Source organism: Pteropus medius, unplaced genomic scaffold (assembly GCF_902729225.1).
Source record: "Pteropus medius unplaced genomic scaffold, Ma_sr-lr_union100, whole genome shotgun sequence".
In the NCBI taxonomy this organism is placed as follows: Eukaryota; Metazoa; Chordata; class Mammalia; order Chiroptera; family Pteropodidae; genus Pteropus; species Pteropus medius.
In genome coordinates, this window is record NW_024349803.1 from 22,323,462 (window position 1) to 22,338,101 (window position 14,640).

General features: G+C 56.7%; 1 protein-coding gene and 1 long non-coding RNA gene across 4 annotated transcripts in view; one reads left to right on the forward strand and one right to left on the reverse strand.

The window, feature by feature from the left end:
• Positions 1-1,361: 1,361 nt before the first annotated feature.
• On the reverse strand, positions 1,362-14,634 carry LOC120582422 (uncharacterized). 2 transcript variants are annotated; one of them, XR_005647557.1, is made up of 3 exons: positions 14,518-14,634; positions 8,438-8,529; positions 1,362-1,620 (listed from the first exon to the last, which is right to left on the reverse strand). It is a non-coding gene; the product is annotated as an uncharacterized LOC120582422 (long non-coding RNA). The 2 variants fall into 2 exon arrangements; XR_005647556.1 differs by lacking the exon at positions 14,518-14,634 and adding an exon at positions 12,084-13,007.
• Positions 14,278-14,640, forward strand: part of ALAS1 (5'-aminolevulinate synthase 1) — a 5,583-nt gene continuing 5,220 nt past the window's right edge. The window contains exon 1 of one of the 2 annotated variants that reach the window (XM_039837929.1): positions 14,278-14,431. In XM_039837929.1, the coding sequence (XP_039693863.1) occupies positions 14,280-14,431 (152 nt within the window). In that variant the 5' untranslated portion in view covers positions 14,278-14,279. The remainder of the gene's footprint in view (positions 14,432-14,640) is intronic. The other variant, XM_039837930.1, reaches the window with a different exon arrangement.

The following is a 14,640-nucleotide window of genomic DNA, read 5'->3' on the forward strand; positions in this document are numbered from 1 at the left end:
TGACATTGCTCTTAGCGATATTTTTTGGATGTCTTTTCGGGCAGGGGAAACAAAAAAAAAAATACAAATGAGACTATACAAAATTAAAAAGGTTTTGCACAGTGAAGGAAACCATCAACAAAACAAAGACAACCTATTGATGGGAGAAGATATTTGCCAATAATACATCCAATAAGGGGCTAATATCCAAAATATATAAGAAAACTACACAACTTAATGTAAAAAAAAAAAATCAGACAATCTGGACAGAGAATCTGAATAAACATTTCTCCAAAGAAGACTCACCCATGGCCAATAGACACATGAAACTAATCAAAGTCACTAATCAGAGAAATGCAAATTAAAATAAGCTATCACTTCACACCTGTCAGAATGGCCATCATCAATAAATCAATAAACACTAAGTGTCAGCAACGATGCGGAGAAAAGGGAATCCTAGTGCACTGTTGGTGGGATGTAAATCGGTGCAGCCACTATGGAAAACAGTATGGAGATTCTCCCAAAAATTAAAAACAGAACTACCTTATGACCCGGCATTCTCACTTCTGGGTATTTATCCAAAGAAATCCAAAACACTAATTTGAAAAGATACATACACCCCTATGTTCACTGCAGCATCATTCACAATAGCCAAGCTATGGAAGCCATCTACATGTCCACTGATAGACAAACGGATGAAGAAGAGGTGGTACATATGTACAATGGAATATTAATTACTCAGCCATAAAAAAAGAATGAAATCTTGCCATTTGTGACAACATGGCTGGACCTAAAGGGTATTATACTAAGTGAAATAAGTCAGAGAAAGACAAACACTGTGTGGTTTTACTTACATGTAGAATCTAAAAAAATAAACCAACAAAGCAGAAACAAACTCATAGATACAGTGAACAAAGTGATGGTTGCCAGATGGGAGGGGGCTGGGTGGAAAAGGTGAAGGATTTAAGTAGTACGAATTGGCAGTAACAAAATAGTTCTGGGGATGTGAAGCATAGGGAGTATAGTCAAGTATTTTAATAACTATGTATGGGGTCAGATGGGTACTAGACTTCATAAGTTACATAAATATCTAACCACTTATTCTGTACATCTGAAACTAATGTAATACTGTATGTCAACTGTACTTTAAAAAATTGAAAAAATATTATGTAATGCAAAAAAAGGTACATTCGTAAGAAGAATCACTTCCGAATTCTTAGCCTTTGGATTGGTCCAAGGTGATAACCTTCCAGATGTCACATGGTCTGTATAATGGATGTTGGGCATGTGGACAAGTGAACATCCTAAGTTCTTCAAGGAGTAATCAGAGGGTTATCAGTGAACATCCTAAGTTCTTCAAGCAGTAATCAGGATTTACACGCACAGACACACACACACACACCTCACACCTCCTGGCATAACTGGAGTTCAGAAGTTTAAGTTCCCAAGCTAATCAAAGCAAGAACAAAATCATTTCCTCGGGCCTCAACCTTCTTGATTTTAGTAACTCAGCAACTTGACTACAGTGACTCCATTTTCTTTCTTCTCCCTCCTCAGCTGCGTGTGTGCATGCCTCTGTGGGACTCCTCACACACGTGCCTGTGCCCGTGCATCTTCGTTTGGTTCCTCCGGAAGCTGACCCTGAGAAAGGATTCAAGGGTAATTAGTTCACTTGGAAGATGATTCTAGTGGGAAGTGGGACGGGGGAGGGGAAGCAGCCTGGGAAGCGTGAGTTTCTGAGCAAGATACCACTGTGGTGACCAGGTCCGGTCCCACAGGAGAGCTCAGGAGCACGGCATAGAACATGTCTCAGGGTCATTTGCCTGAGGGTGAGGAGCCATCACTTCCAGCCTGTCCTGCATCAGGCCTGGGGGCTTTGAGGCAAAGAAAGCCCTCAGCATGGGTCTACTGTGGTGGCAGCAGGAAGCCAGGCTTGTGTGCACCACAGTGCCCGGGGGTGTGGGTAGGTTCTGGTGCCCTGTTTTGTCACAGGGACATAGGAACTCCAGTGACCTCCTGTGCAAACCTCTGCTGGTCCAGGGGAAGGTCAGCATAACATCGAATTTGTCTCAAAATTTGCCACATCATGCCAGACCTGTACCAAATGTGCCCCACAAAACCTGCAGCTTCTTTGAGCAGTAGAAGCTCTGCCCTTGGGCCGGGATGGAGGTCAGGGGAAGGGGTGTCAAAGTCGGGGGGCAGGGAGACAGTGAAGGCCCTGCCGCAGAGGAGGCACTGGCACTAGTCTCCTCTGTCTGAAACTTGCTGCCCACGAGAGCCTGGACAGTTGTGGGGGAAGGCCTCACACGCCACGCAGGGGCCTCTAGCCTCTGTCCTGCGGGCAGTGGAGAGTGCGGACTGTGCCCGCGGTGGCCACTCTGCAGGCCGAGCTGCTGGGGAGGGACCGGAAGCCCAGCGAACGGACCGGGCAAAGCGCTAAGCGTGACAGGCGACTGACTCAGGGCAAAGGGGACATGCCTAGGATGACACTGGCCAGGGGCTCTTCCCCTTTGGGAAGGTATGGTGGCAGGTTACTGTCTCAGCAAGGTTTAGGAATTCAGGAACAGTGGGACAGAGCTGGGACAGAGCCGGGGACAGATGGAAAGGGGCAGGGGGAACTGCCAGGTCTCCTTGCTGTGTCTGACGGCCATTGTGTAGGGGAAGGGGCTGCGAGGGAAAGCTGGGAACGAAGCGGGAAGGGGGCCAAGGAGCGACACAGGAGGGGTCTGAGGGCTCAAGGGCGCGTCCCAGAGAGTGAGCTGAGAGGCCCCAGCAGGGACGAGCCCAGAGAAGCCCCTCAGAAAGGGGAGAGGTCTGGGGACAGGCCTGGGCCGGGAGTCCTGGGGAGCAGCGGGAGAAAGGGGGCGGCCACGGGGAGATCCTGTCTGCATAAACGGTGGGCATGGGGGGCCAGGTGGTGGGGTACCAGAATTCCACATGGACAGCTGCGAGCAGCATCAAAGACTGAGGCCACCGTGGGGCTTGCGGGGGACAGTGAGGGGTGCCCCTGAAGCATTCTGGGGAAGGGAAGGAGGGAGCTAGAGCTTGGGGAAGCCTGGACACTGGAAGTCTTTAGGAGCTAGCAAGGAAGATGAGAGGGCCCCCAGCTGGAAGGGCACGGTGTCTCCCCTGAGGCTGTGTCGGGGGGGGCGAAGGCTGAGGAAGGGGGTGGGGGGGGGAGGGGAGAGTGCTAAAGAGGTCAGGGGATGGAGCCAAGGGCGAAGGTGACAGTTTGGGGGCTGTGGAGGTGTTGTGCAAATCTCTGGGCTCCAACCCCAGGCCGTGACACCGACTTGCTGTGCGACTTTGGGCAAGAGCCTAACCTCACTGAGCCTGATTTCCCAGGGGAAAATGGAGGCCATGTGGAAATCCCAACGGCAGCTAGGGTGTCAGCTGCCCAGGGCTGCTGTAATGAAGCACCACAGACCGTGCGGCTTAAAACAACAGACATTTATCTCTCCCAGTTCTGGCGGCCAGAGGTCAGACGTCGAGGTGCCGGCAGAACCATTCCCCTGAGGAAACCCCTAAGAAGGACTGACACCTCCTTGGCTCACCTAGCTTCCAGCAGCCCCTGCTTTCCTCGGCTGGTGGCAGCACAGCTCCAATCCCTGCCTCCTCCTTCACGTGGCCGGTTCTCGAGGTCCCTCTGTGCCCAAATTTCCCTCTTAGAGCGACAGCAGTCATGGCGGAGGCCCCCCCAACCCGGTATGGCCTCATTTTAACTTGACGACATCCGTAAAGACCTATTTCCTAATAAGGCCACATTCCCAGGGACTTGGGGGCAGGACCTCGATCTATCTTTTGGGGGGAGGGATGCACCCCTAGGGCATAAGGTTGCTGCAAGGATTAAGCCACAGGCCTGGCACACAGTAAGATTCAGTAAGTTGTAGCTCAAAAAAGACGGGCAGGTGGGGAAAGAGTGTGAGAGCTCAGCGTGGCAGACCTTTCCTGCAGGTGCCACACCCTCACGTGTGCACACAGGTGTGCAGGTGCGAGTACACGACAAGCCAAACACCGCTCAAGCAGTTACACCCAGGAGGGCCGGGACAGGTGACCCGGGGGCCTCAGCCTGCAGCCCGCCTGCCACGCAGAGCCATTCAGAGAAAGGCTTAGGGACTAACGTCAGCTCCCTGGGCAGGAGGACTCCAACGTCAAAGCCTTGCTCATCGGAAGATTCCTTGGGAACCCTGAGCAAGGCCACCCCTGACGTCGTACACACGTTCACATCCCCCACCCCCAAGGCTACTCAAACCCATGGCCTCGGTGTGATGCAGGAGAGCAGGGGGCAGGGTGCGGCCCACACGGACACTGTCAGGGGAGGCAGGACAGAGAATCAGACAGGTCCCAGCGACCCCAGTGCCCACTCTGGGCAGCCACACCTACCTCCCAGAGGAGGAGGTCAGTGGGGGAGGGGGGTCTGCCACACCCCCACCCCTCCCCTAACTCCTCCTGCGCCTGGCAGTTAGACAGGCCTGGGCTCCTTCCCTCAGGTGCTTACTGGGGTCACCCCCGGGCACAGAACGTGCTATGAACTCGTCAGGGTCACCGCGGGCAGCTCCCTGAACTGAGTTCACCTGCACTGCCATGACCTCTGGGGAGCTGTGTCAACAAGACCGAGTGTCCGAGAATCTCAATGATAGGGTGCAGGTCGGCACTGATAAGGTTCACGCAATCGGAGACAGAGCCCAGCCTTCCACGGGGCACTCCCCACCGCCCCTGCCCATGCCCCTCTCCCTCTACCCCACCCCACCCATGGCATCGAGCAGGGAACCTCGCTCCACGCCCTCTGGCGTGAGGGCTCCCAGCCGCTCCGACTGGCTTGGGAAGCCTACGCTTCAGCCCTGCTGGAGGCTCCCCATCCCCAGGGCTGCTCTGGGCCCCCTTCATTTAAGGGCCCCTCCCCACCTTTGCCAAGCGCTGTGCTCAGCACTGGGATGGAGCCAAGAACACTTTGGTGGCACAGCCTCAGAGCTGGCACGCAGGGCCGCGGGAGGCCTCTCAGAAGAGCAAGGCCACAAGGGCGAGGTTGGGGGTGAGAACGAAGCGGGAGGGAGGAGATCTGGGGAAGGAGCATTACGGGGCAGATGGGACGGTACTGCGAACCCAAGCCAAGGTGGTTATTCGCGGGGTGGGTTTAAGGGACAGAAAAACGAGCATGGGGAGGAGGAGGTGTCATCTAGGTGGGTGAGCCTTGCGGGCTCCATGGCTTCTGCTGAATGGCAGGGGGGCCACAGGAGAGCCTTGCTCAGAGGGGCTCTCTCGGGCTTCTCTGCAACAATATGAGGGGTTTGTCCAGCGTAGTCCCAGCAGCAGCCCCGAGAACTTAGAGAAATGCGGGTTCTCAGGAGCTCTGCTGAGTCCGGAACCCCAGGCAGGGCGCAGAGCCCTCAGGAGTGTCCCGGGCCCCTCACGCAGTGTGGCTCAAGCGCTCTCCCCACCAGAGGCTCTGAGAAGTTGGGGACACGCACGCTATCGGCCCCTCCCCACTGGACCCCTGGGCTTTGGCAACACACAGCCTGTGCGAGGCTCTGCCAGAACCCGCAAACACGAACCAGGTTCACCTTTGTTCAGCCCGGCTGGATTACACAACAGGCTTTCCTAACTCACTTGACAATAGAACAGCTTTTGTCAGAGAACACCTGCGAAGCGCCCCCCGCACCACGCCCCCACACTGCACCTGGCACGCAGCCACCACTCGGCCACCCTTCAGAAAGTATACGGATCTCTCGGTGGACGGGATGGCTTCCCTGACTGGGTCTGGGTGGTTCCCATGCTGCCCAAGCGCTCAGGGGTCCGGGAGGACAGAGAACAACAGGGGGAAGAGTGGGGGGCTGCTGCCTTGGCCTTGGCCGTCTCTCCTCTCTCCCGGGCGGGCCGAGTGCCCCCTCACCTCAGCTTGTGGCTGAGTTGGAGGCAGCTCCTCTACAAGGCTCTTTTTGTCGACTGTTGTTTGGAGAAGGCTTGGGCGGGTCCCCCAGGGTCAGTCCCACTGGTCCCCTGTCTCCAAGCTGGGCAGCCCCCTCTCTGGCCCTGCCAATGGCCGAGCATCAGGCCTGCCTCAGTGGTCCCTTTGGGGCCTTAGGCACAGCTGGGCTGTCCTTTGCTCCAAGGGCCCATTCATTGGCAAGGGGCTTATGGCCACGAGCTCAAGTAGAGACTCGGGGCAGACAGCCCAGCTCCGAGGAGCCCAGGGCCCAAGAAGTGCCAGAGGGGCCACAAGATTGTCGCTGTCCCCATCATGAGTGGCAGAAGAGACTTGGAACCACAAGGTTCATGCCCCTGTTAAACGGGTGGAGAAACTGAGGCCCTGTAACAGCTCCCTGGGTCCACGCTGGTCAGTTGGGATGCGTTCAGAGGAATACAGGCCCATCTGGACACCCTTGAGCAGAGTTGCCACGGAGGAGGCAGGCTGAGGGAGGGACAGTCAGCGCTCATCACAGCCTGCCCTCACTGGGGATGCGGGAGGGGAAGGGACAGTGAGGTCCCATCCCAGGGGGCTCGTGAGCACTTGTGGGGGAGTGGCGGTAAGCACGAGGGGTGCGGCAGCATACACAATCCTGTGACCCCGCTCTGCTCAGCCCACGTGGATGTGACGCCACGTACGGCGGTGTCGCACCCCGGGTGCGCTGTGGCTGTCCTCATGTGTTTGCTCGTAACGACGTGACTCTGCGGCTAGGTGTGGCTGTTCGTGTATCTGTTGCTGCCTGGCTTGGAGATGGGGCTGCTAGTGACTCTGGCACCTCTGGGCCTGGGACCATGTGCAAGTTTGAGAAACGTCCAGTGTGTGCACCCACAAATATGACCAGCAGGCTGCCCTGGCGGAAGCTTGGCCCTAAGAACTCCTAAACTTGACCTGTCGCTTCGGAGCTGCCAGCGGCTTTCTCTCTGCCCAGACGCGAGCAGGCTGTGAGAAAACTCTGTTCCAAATGCAGCTCCCCAGATGAGTGGAGGCCTTCTGCAGTCTTCCTGTGTGCTGGCCACAGAGGGCAGCGGGAGAAGGGCCAGGAGAGGGCTTGGGGTCTGGGATGGGGAAGTCTTGCCACCTGCCCTGTGGCCTGTCCCTTAGGCCCCCCGGCTCAGCTCCACGGGGCCTCCGTGTGGTCCTGATCACACAGGCCACAGACCTGGCCCAAGGCTGGAGACAGCTGGCCCGAGGGTGAGCACGGGGGAGGCATGGAGGAGGGTGCATGGACCCCTGGGGGGGCCGGTGTGAACTTAAACGTGAACGGGAGGAGGTGCGGTGGCAGGATGCTCAGGATGGGGACACTCACAGATCTCCCTGGGGCCCCCGGGTGCCTGGTAAGTGGTCCGGTTCTCTGGGCTGTGGGCTGACCAGCAACCACTTTCCACACTGGCCTCTTTGCTGACTCAACCTGCCCACAATCGGCCTCATCTCTGAGGCCTGAGAACCCACCCCCACACTGCACACACACACAGCGCACAGAGAATCCTCACGTGCGTACGCGCTCCATTCACTCACTCATGCATGCGTGTGTGCGTTTGCTCGTTTGTTCATTCATTCCAGACACTCACTGAGCACTGCCTGTGAGCCGCCAGAACTGCTGACCGCTCCAACCTCCACAGGTCAGAGCAATGAAGACAAAGTCCCAACAGACCTCGAAGTGGGTGGCTCAGAAAAGGGGAACCTGAGGGCCCGGTGGGACAGTGGCCGTTAGCTGGAGGGAAGCTCTGAGCTGGTGTCACAACTAGGCCGCTGTATGGGGCCAGACGGGCTCAGGACGTTGAGTAAATGTCATGGCTGCCTCCCCCCACCCCAGGGCCCCCTGGCTGGGGCAGGCACAGTCACCCCGCCTAAACCTTTCAGCTGGGGCTGAGCCCCAAGACTTCAGGGCTGTCGCCCAACCCCAAGCCCAAACAGAACAAGGTCCCTCTCTCGGCTGGCCCTCAGGGCCCCCTCAGTTGGGCTCAGACTGCCTTTGCTGCCTCCACACCCCTTCCCACCAGCTACGCCAGCCTTTGGGACTTCAGTGAGGCCTGGAGGGCTTGGAGGCCTTCGGATCCTCCCGACGCCCCCTCCCCAGGGTCCTCGAAGGCCTAGAGAGCCTGGGGCCCATCTTCTGGGTGCTGCCCACTTGCTCCACCTTCTCACTCTGGCCACCTTGCTCATATTTTAGTCATAATAATAGCAATATAATGAGATGTATCCAACACTTCCTTGGTGCTGGGCACGATGGGTGATATTTCACCTTCCCATATCATAAAGCATAGTGGCCAGAGCTGGAGGTGACCGCGAGCGTGGATTCCCCAGCCCGGCCTGCTCCAGCTCCAGTCATCACCTGGGGGACTCCTTCTTGTCCTTCGGGACTCACCTTGAATGTCCTATCCTCAGGAGGCCTCCCCAGTCCCCAAATAAAGCAGTCCCAGTTCTCGTCACGTAAACCACCTGCGCGAGCTGTTGCTCGAATGAGATCGCGTGTTTTCACGAGCTTGTATGTACCATGCATCTGTCTCTCCTAGTAGACAGTCCACTCCAAGAAAGCTGGACGTCTGCCTTGTTGACAGCTGCCATCCCGGAAACTAGTTCAACACCTGGGAAACAGTAGGTGCACGATAAGTATTTGCTGAATGAATAAAGCTATTTATCCATCCCTGAGAGCTACCGCTCTTCATCAAAGATCTGAGGCTGCTTATAAGAACACATGCAATTCAATAGGAGAGGAAAACAAAGTTGGACCCACCTTTGATTTGACCTTTGACCTAGTGCTTTCCTTTCTAAATATCCCACAGGAGCCCTCACCTCACGTGAGGAGGGCTGTTCAAGGGCGTTTGTAGGAGTAACATATTGGAAACCAGCAAAGAGCTGGTAAGGGGCTAGGCGCATGAACCACAAGCGGCAGTGCAGCGGAGTAATACGCAGCCATGAAAAGGAAGCGCCCTCTGTTCAGTTAGGGGGTTCTTTCCAAGCTACAGTATTAAGAACAAAATACAAGGAGCAAACACAGGGGTGTGTACTTTACAAGAGCAGCCCTGGACATATAGTAGGTGATCGACATAAATGTTGAATGAATGAATGAGTGGGATATTTCTGGAAGGACCCATGAGACCTTGGGAGACATGACTATGTCTTGGGCAGGACCCGGATGGAGGGAATTTCTTTGTTTACCCTGTCATACTATTTGTATTTTTACCATATACAAGTATTCTCTATTCAGATAAATAACTTTCCTCGTTATAAAAAATAAGAAGAATTCAGTGCTCGCATAAAAATCTAGATGTGAGGCTTTTCTTGAAAATTGGGAAGGGCTAACCACCCCAGGCTGTGTTCCTGGTGGTAACAAGGGCTGGAGCTGAGATATGGCTGCCCCTGAGGCCAGGACACCCACTGCCCTCTGCCCTCTGGCCATTGTGGGCCTCTGGGCCGCTGCCCATCCAGGTGTGTGCTGCACAGAGGCACACCTGCTAGGTCTGCGACATGGGGAACGGGCTGAGGAAGCGTCCCCAAGGCAAAAGGGCTGCTGCGTAACCATCACTCACAATGACTCTGAAGGCCACAGCAGGTCCTGGGCAGTTCTAGGGCTGATAAAGCTTGGCGTGTCACAATCCCGCTGGTCTTGCACAAGAACCCGTTAACCAAACGCCAGCAGGGCTCCAACGTGTTTCTGGCCTCACCTCCCCCACCGCGGCTTGAAGACTTTAAATCCAAAGGGAACCTCTGGAGTGAGGGGGCCGCCAGTGGCCGCTGGGAGACCTTGACCCAAGGATCCTGGCAAGGAGTGGGTGACAGGGCAAAGACACTTTGAGAGAGAAGGCAGGCCTGGCTCAAATCCTGACTCTAGCTCTGAAACTTTGGACAAGTCCCTTGTCCAAGCCTCAGTTTCCCCATCTGAAGCCACCACCTAACACTGAGGGCGTGCTCTTTCCAGGTGCTGGTGCCTGGCCCAGGGTCTCACCAAGTCCTTGGGTTAACCTATATGGGGTAAGTGCATCAGTCAGGGCTCTCTAGAGAAACAGAACCAACTTTTCAGTATATATGGAGAGGAAGACTGATCTATTTTAAGGAATCGGCTCACATGACGGTGGAGGCTGGCAGCCCTGAAGTTTGTAGGGCTGGGTGGGAGGCTGGACACCCAGGCAAGATTTCTGTTACTGCTTGTGGGGGAAGTCCCCCTCCCGGGACCTTCAGTTTTTGCTCAGAAGGCCTTCAGAGCTCTGAGGCTGACTATACGAGGCCCACACACGTTACCGAGGAAAATCTCCTTCACTTAAAGTCAACCGATCGTAGATGCTAATCACACATGCAAAATACCTTCACGGCAACATCTAGTGTTTAACTGAGCAGTGGGCACCGTGGCCTCGCCAAGTGGACACATAATGTTTAACGGTCACGGAAAGTATTACTCCCTTGTTATGCACGAGGAAACTGAAGCTCAGAGAGGCCGTGCCAACTGCTGAAGGCCACGGAGCACACAGAGGATGGATCTGGGAGGCGGACACAGGCACGAGTCTACCGCCCCTCTCTGAGCATGGGGCTGCGCCAGCACCTCCGCAGGGCATGTGAGGGTTACAGAAGAAACCGCACGGAAGCATCTGGGATCACGCCCACGGCGGGGACAGAATTCAATGAGGCAGTGGCGATTACTACAGGGAAAGGGTGGCATGGCTGTGGGAACTGGCAGAGGGCAGGAGGCCAATGAGTTCTGGAGAGGAGGGTAGAAAACCTGTAGTTCCCACGGCTTCCTTTCCTCCTTCTGGGCCCCCAAGGGAGGGACGAGGAGGGCGGGAGGCTGCCTCCGCTGCCCCGGGTGCAGGGGAGAAGGGGTTCTGGGAGGACTCTTGCCCCTGAGGCCGTGGCTGGCTACCTGGAAGTTCGTGGAAGTGGGTGACTTCCACAAGTTGCGCTGGCTGGCTCCTAGGCTGGGCACACCCATCGGCCGACCCAAACGAGACCCATCACCCAGTAGAGAAACGCTTCTGCTTAGACCTGAAATCCTTGACGCAGCCCCAGCCTCATGCCTCCTGCTTCAACTCCCTGCGGTGGACACCAGACTAGAAGGCGGAAGGCCGGCAGGTCGGCCATGCTCCCCACTAGCTGTGTCACCGCGGGCAAGACACTTAACCATTCTGAGCTTCCACCCCGTGTACGGGCTAATCGTTACACTGACCTCTGGGGCCGCTGCGCATGTAAGCACAGTGCCAAGCCAATACGGGAGCGGGCCTGCTGCTGCCACCCCTGCTCGCCGCTGCCCCTGTCCGCCCTGAGCCCGCTCACTCTACCCCACCGCCCTTCCCTCGTGCCAGCTCCCCCATGCCTGGGCAGAAGGGGCGCTGCTTGGGCCTTTAAATGCCTCCAGGACCAGAGAGAAATGAAGGCTCTCCCCTTGGTTGATAATTACACGGTTGGTAACAGCTGGGACTCTGACCCCAAGGAATGATGCTGGCCCAAGGCCAAGGCCACAATGAGCACAAGCATCTTTAAAACTGTCCTGTGTCCATCTGGGACTCCTTGAGAGGAAGGCTGCAGGATTTCTTGCCTGGTTGGCAGAGGTGCAAACTGAGCCCCAGAGGAAAGCAGTAAGCTTGCCCAAGGCCCCTCAGGGAAGGGCACTGAATGAAACAGCTCCTGGGTCTCAGGGCTGGAGTTGACATTTTCCTTTTGCCTTGACCACTAGGCAGTTGCTGTGTGCAGCAGCCCCTGTCGGTGACAATGACGCAGCCTGGGGCCAGCGGGGAAGGCCGGGCCCCAGCGTCATCCCCAGAATAGGACCTGACCTTGCCTGAACTCCAGCAGCTTGGCCTCCCCAGCCCAGGGTGATGAGTTTGTACTGCAGCTCCAAGGAGGGAGGCGAGACAGGAGTGGGGGGGAAGGGAGGTTGGAGGGAAAGGAGGAGGGGGAGAAAGGGAGAAGGCCAGAAACCAAGGAGAGGGATCAACTGCCGGGTTGCAAAGACTTCATGGGTGGAGAGAGAACCTCCCTGAGATGCAAAACCTGAAGCTTAGGGCGCGGGGTAATTTGCCTCAAATCCCAGAGTCAGAAAGTGGCAGAGCTAGGATTACGACTCAAGGCTTTAGTCCTTGCCCTTCAAGGTCTCCAAGTGGAAACATTCAGGCAACATTTCCCAAAATGTGACCCCAAGTTACCTCACCCCACATTGCCAGCAGAGAGGCCTGGTTAAAATGCAGATTGCCAAACTGGAGCGTGTGGCCCGTGGGTATGCATTTTGCCCAGTGCCTTGGTGGTGGTCTTGAGCCCTGACACTGGGAGCTCTGTGGCTTTTATGACCTTTTGAGACTGACCTCCTGGCCCACGTCCTAGCTGCACCCCTGCAGCTCAGCTGTCCCAGTTGACTCACACTGCTTCCCGGGACAGGCCTGGGCCCTTCGCACGCAAGGCTTCACCCACCAGTCTCCCAGCCCCGTGCAGAGCCACCCTTCCAGCCAGCACCTCTCCTCCGGAAGCTTCCTGGTGGCTAGGATCCCCCTCCTCCAGTGTCTGTTGGAGTAACAGCCACCACCTCCATCTGCGATTGTTTACAACATCCTTTTTCATTAGCCCTGTAAGTTTGCTTTGCTTCCCCGCCTTTTCCTTAATTAAACAGGAAACTCCCAGAGGGCTGGAAACTTGTTGGTTTAAACAATAAGCCTCTGAAATCCATGACTTCACTTGACCCTCCTGCCAACCATAAGTGGCAGGGCTGGGAGAGCTTGACAATGAGAAAACCAAGCCTCAGAGAGGTTGTGGCCCTCTCAAGGGCAAGTGAGATTCAGTGACAGGTTGGAACCCACGGCCAGCTCCAAACTCCAGTTCTGCTCTGCTTTGCCTTTGGTCAAACAGCCCTGAGAGGCAGGCAGAGGAGGGATTATGATCCCTTCACTCAGATAAGGAGAGTGAGGCCCAGAGATGGGCGTTCAACACCATCTTTACCTCATTTCTACTAGCTGTACTTGGGTCTGAGTCCAAGTGTTGACCTTTTTCTTGACCCCCTCGGGCTGATGGGCACTGCCCTGAGCCCCTAAGTAGGATGGGGCAGAGCTAGGCCTTGAACTCCCAGGCCAAAGTCCTAATCCTGGGCCCCTGGACTGTCCCCAGTGCCGCTCCGGACCCAGATGCCTTATCTGCAAGTGATGACTCACTTTACCTGTTGCAGCTGGCTGGAGACTTAGAGAATTGAGAAGTACCTGGATACACCTTGGTCACCATCACTCTGGACTCAGTCCCTCTTATTAATGCCCAGCTGAGAAAGGAGCAACCTGAATGGCCCTTTCCCCAAGTGGAAGGTAGCTCTGAGCTTGACACAAGCCCAGCCCAGCCCAGCCCAGTTAAGGTGGGAAGGGTGTGGAGCAAGGAGGCCAGATCCACATCCCCGCAGGGGTGGTCAGAGGGAGGCTCAGAGGAGGCATGGCTCAATTCTCAACTTTGGGACGGAGTCAGAGACACAGCTGGTGCCCAGGGTGGCTGGCAAGGGACTCTGGAGAGCCCGCAGTGGAAAGTAAAAATAATAACGCATACGTGTCCCATCCTAACTATGTGTCAGGCTCTGTGTTTCTCCTGCCCCACCCCTTGGCTGGTCCTCCGAGCTGGATTCCACATTCATCTGTTCCTTCTGTGCATCAAGTAAGTCCCTTCATCTCGTACCAGAAAGTGCTACAGCTGGGTCTCCTTCTAGCTACTCCTCTTTCTAGAAATTGCCTCACTCCAACCCCACTCCATCCTAGGACAACCCAGCTCCACCTCCTCCAGGAAGCCCTGGGTCACAGCCTTGAAAGCAAGCTGGGCGGGGCGCATTCTGCTTAAGACCTCGGTCGAAACCCCTCGTTTCCCCTGCCTCCACTCTGTCCTAGACACCCGTTTTTACCGCCCTATAACAACCACCCCCCACCGTAGGCCTTGGTGGCATTTCCCCTCACACGCTGCCCTCTTATGTCCCACAATGGGGACCCAGGGTTCTGAAGCACGGTAGTTAGTGGTGAAGCGGCAAGGAGATGCGAGAGGAAGTCACTGTCATCCACCCAGGCAGAGAGGACTCTTCTAGCCTCTGACCTGCTCCTGGTCCCCTCTCCCAAACCCCAGGAAGGCATCCAGCCGGGCCCTGGGTCCCCGAGGCGAGGATTTCCCCGGGGAACCGGGCATAACTGAGACAGGAGGGAGCCTGCGGCCAGGGGTACGAGGGGAAGCGCGGTCCACCGGCGGGCCCCACGTCTCCCGGCGGGCGACCCCCGAGAAGCCGGGTCGCGCCGGGCCGCTCCCGCTCCCGCTCCCGCTCCCGCTCCCACGGAGCCCACGCCGGCTCTGCCTCCCGGGGCGCGGCGCGCCTGCGCGGAGGAGCCGGCGCCCACGGCGCATGCGCAGCGGTCCCTCCCGTTGTATATTAGGACGTCGGCGCCCGTGGCCTGAGGCTTCTCGCGGGCAAGGGCAACCGCCTGGTTCGACTCGTCGGCTTGGCTACCGGTCGCCGCCGCCGCCGCCGCCGCCTCCACAGAGTTCCCGGCGCAGGTGAGGGCCCGCGCCCTGGGCCCCCGCGTGTCCCGCCCGCCCGCTCTCCCCGCCATTGGGACCCCATCCCCCACCGCCCCGGTCACCTGCCGCCTCGGGGTCAAAGTCCTTCTCCCAGACCTTTTGCCAGCTCGGCCGCCTCCGTTTCCCCAACTCGGACCCCTCCGGACTTCCCCGTTCGACAGGCCGCTTTAGGATTTCCTCCTCAT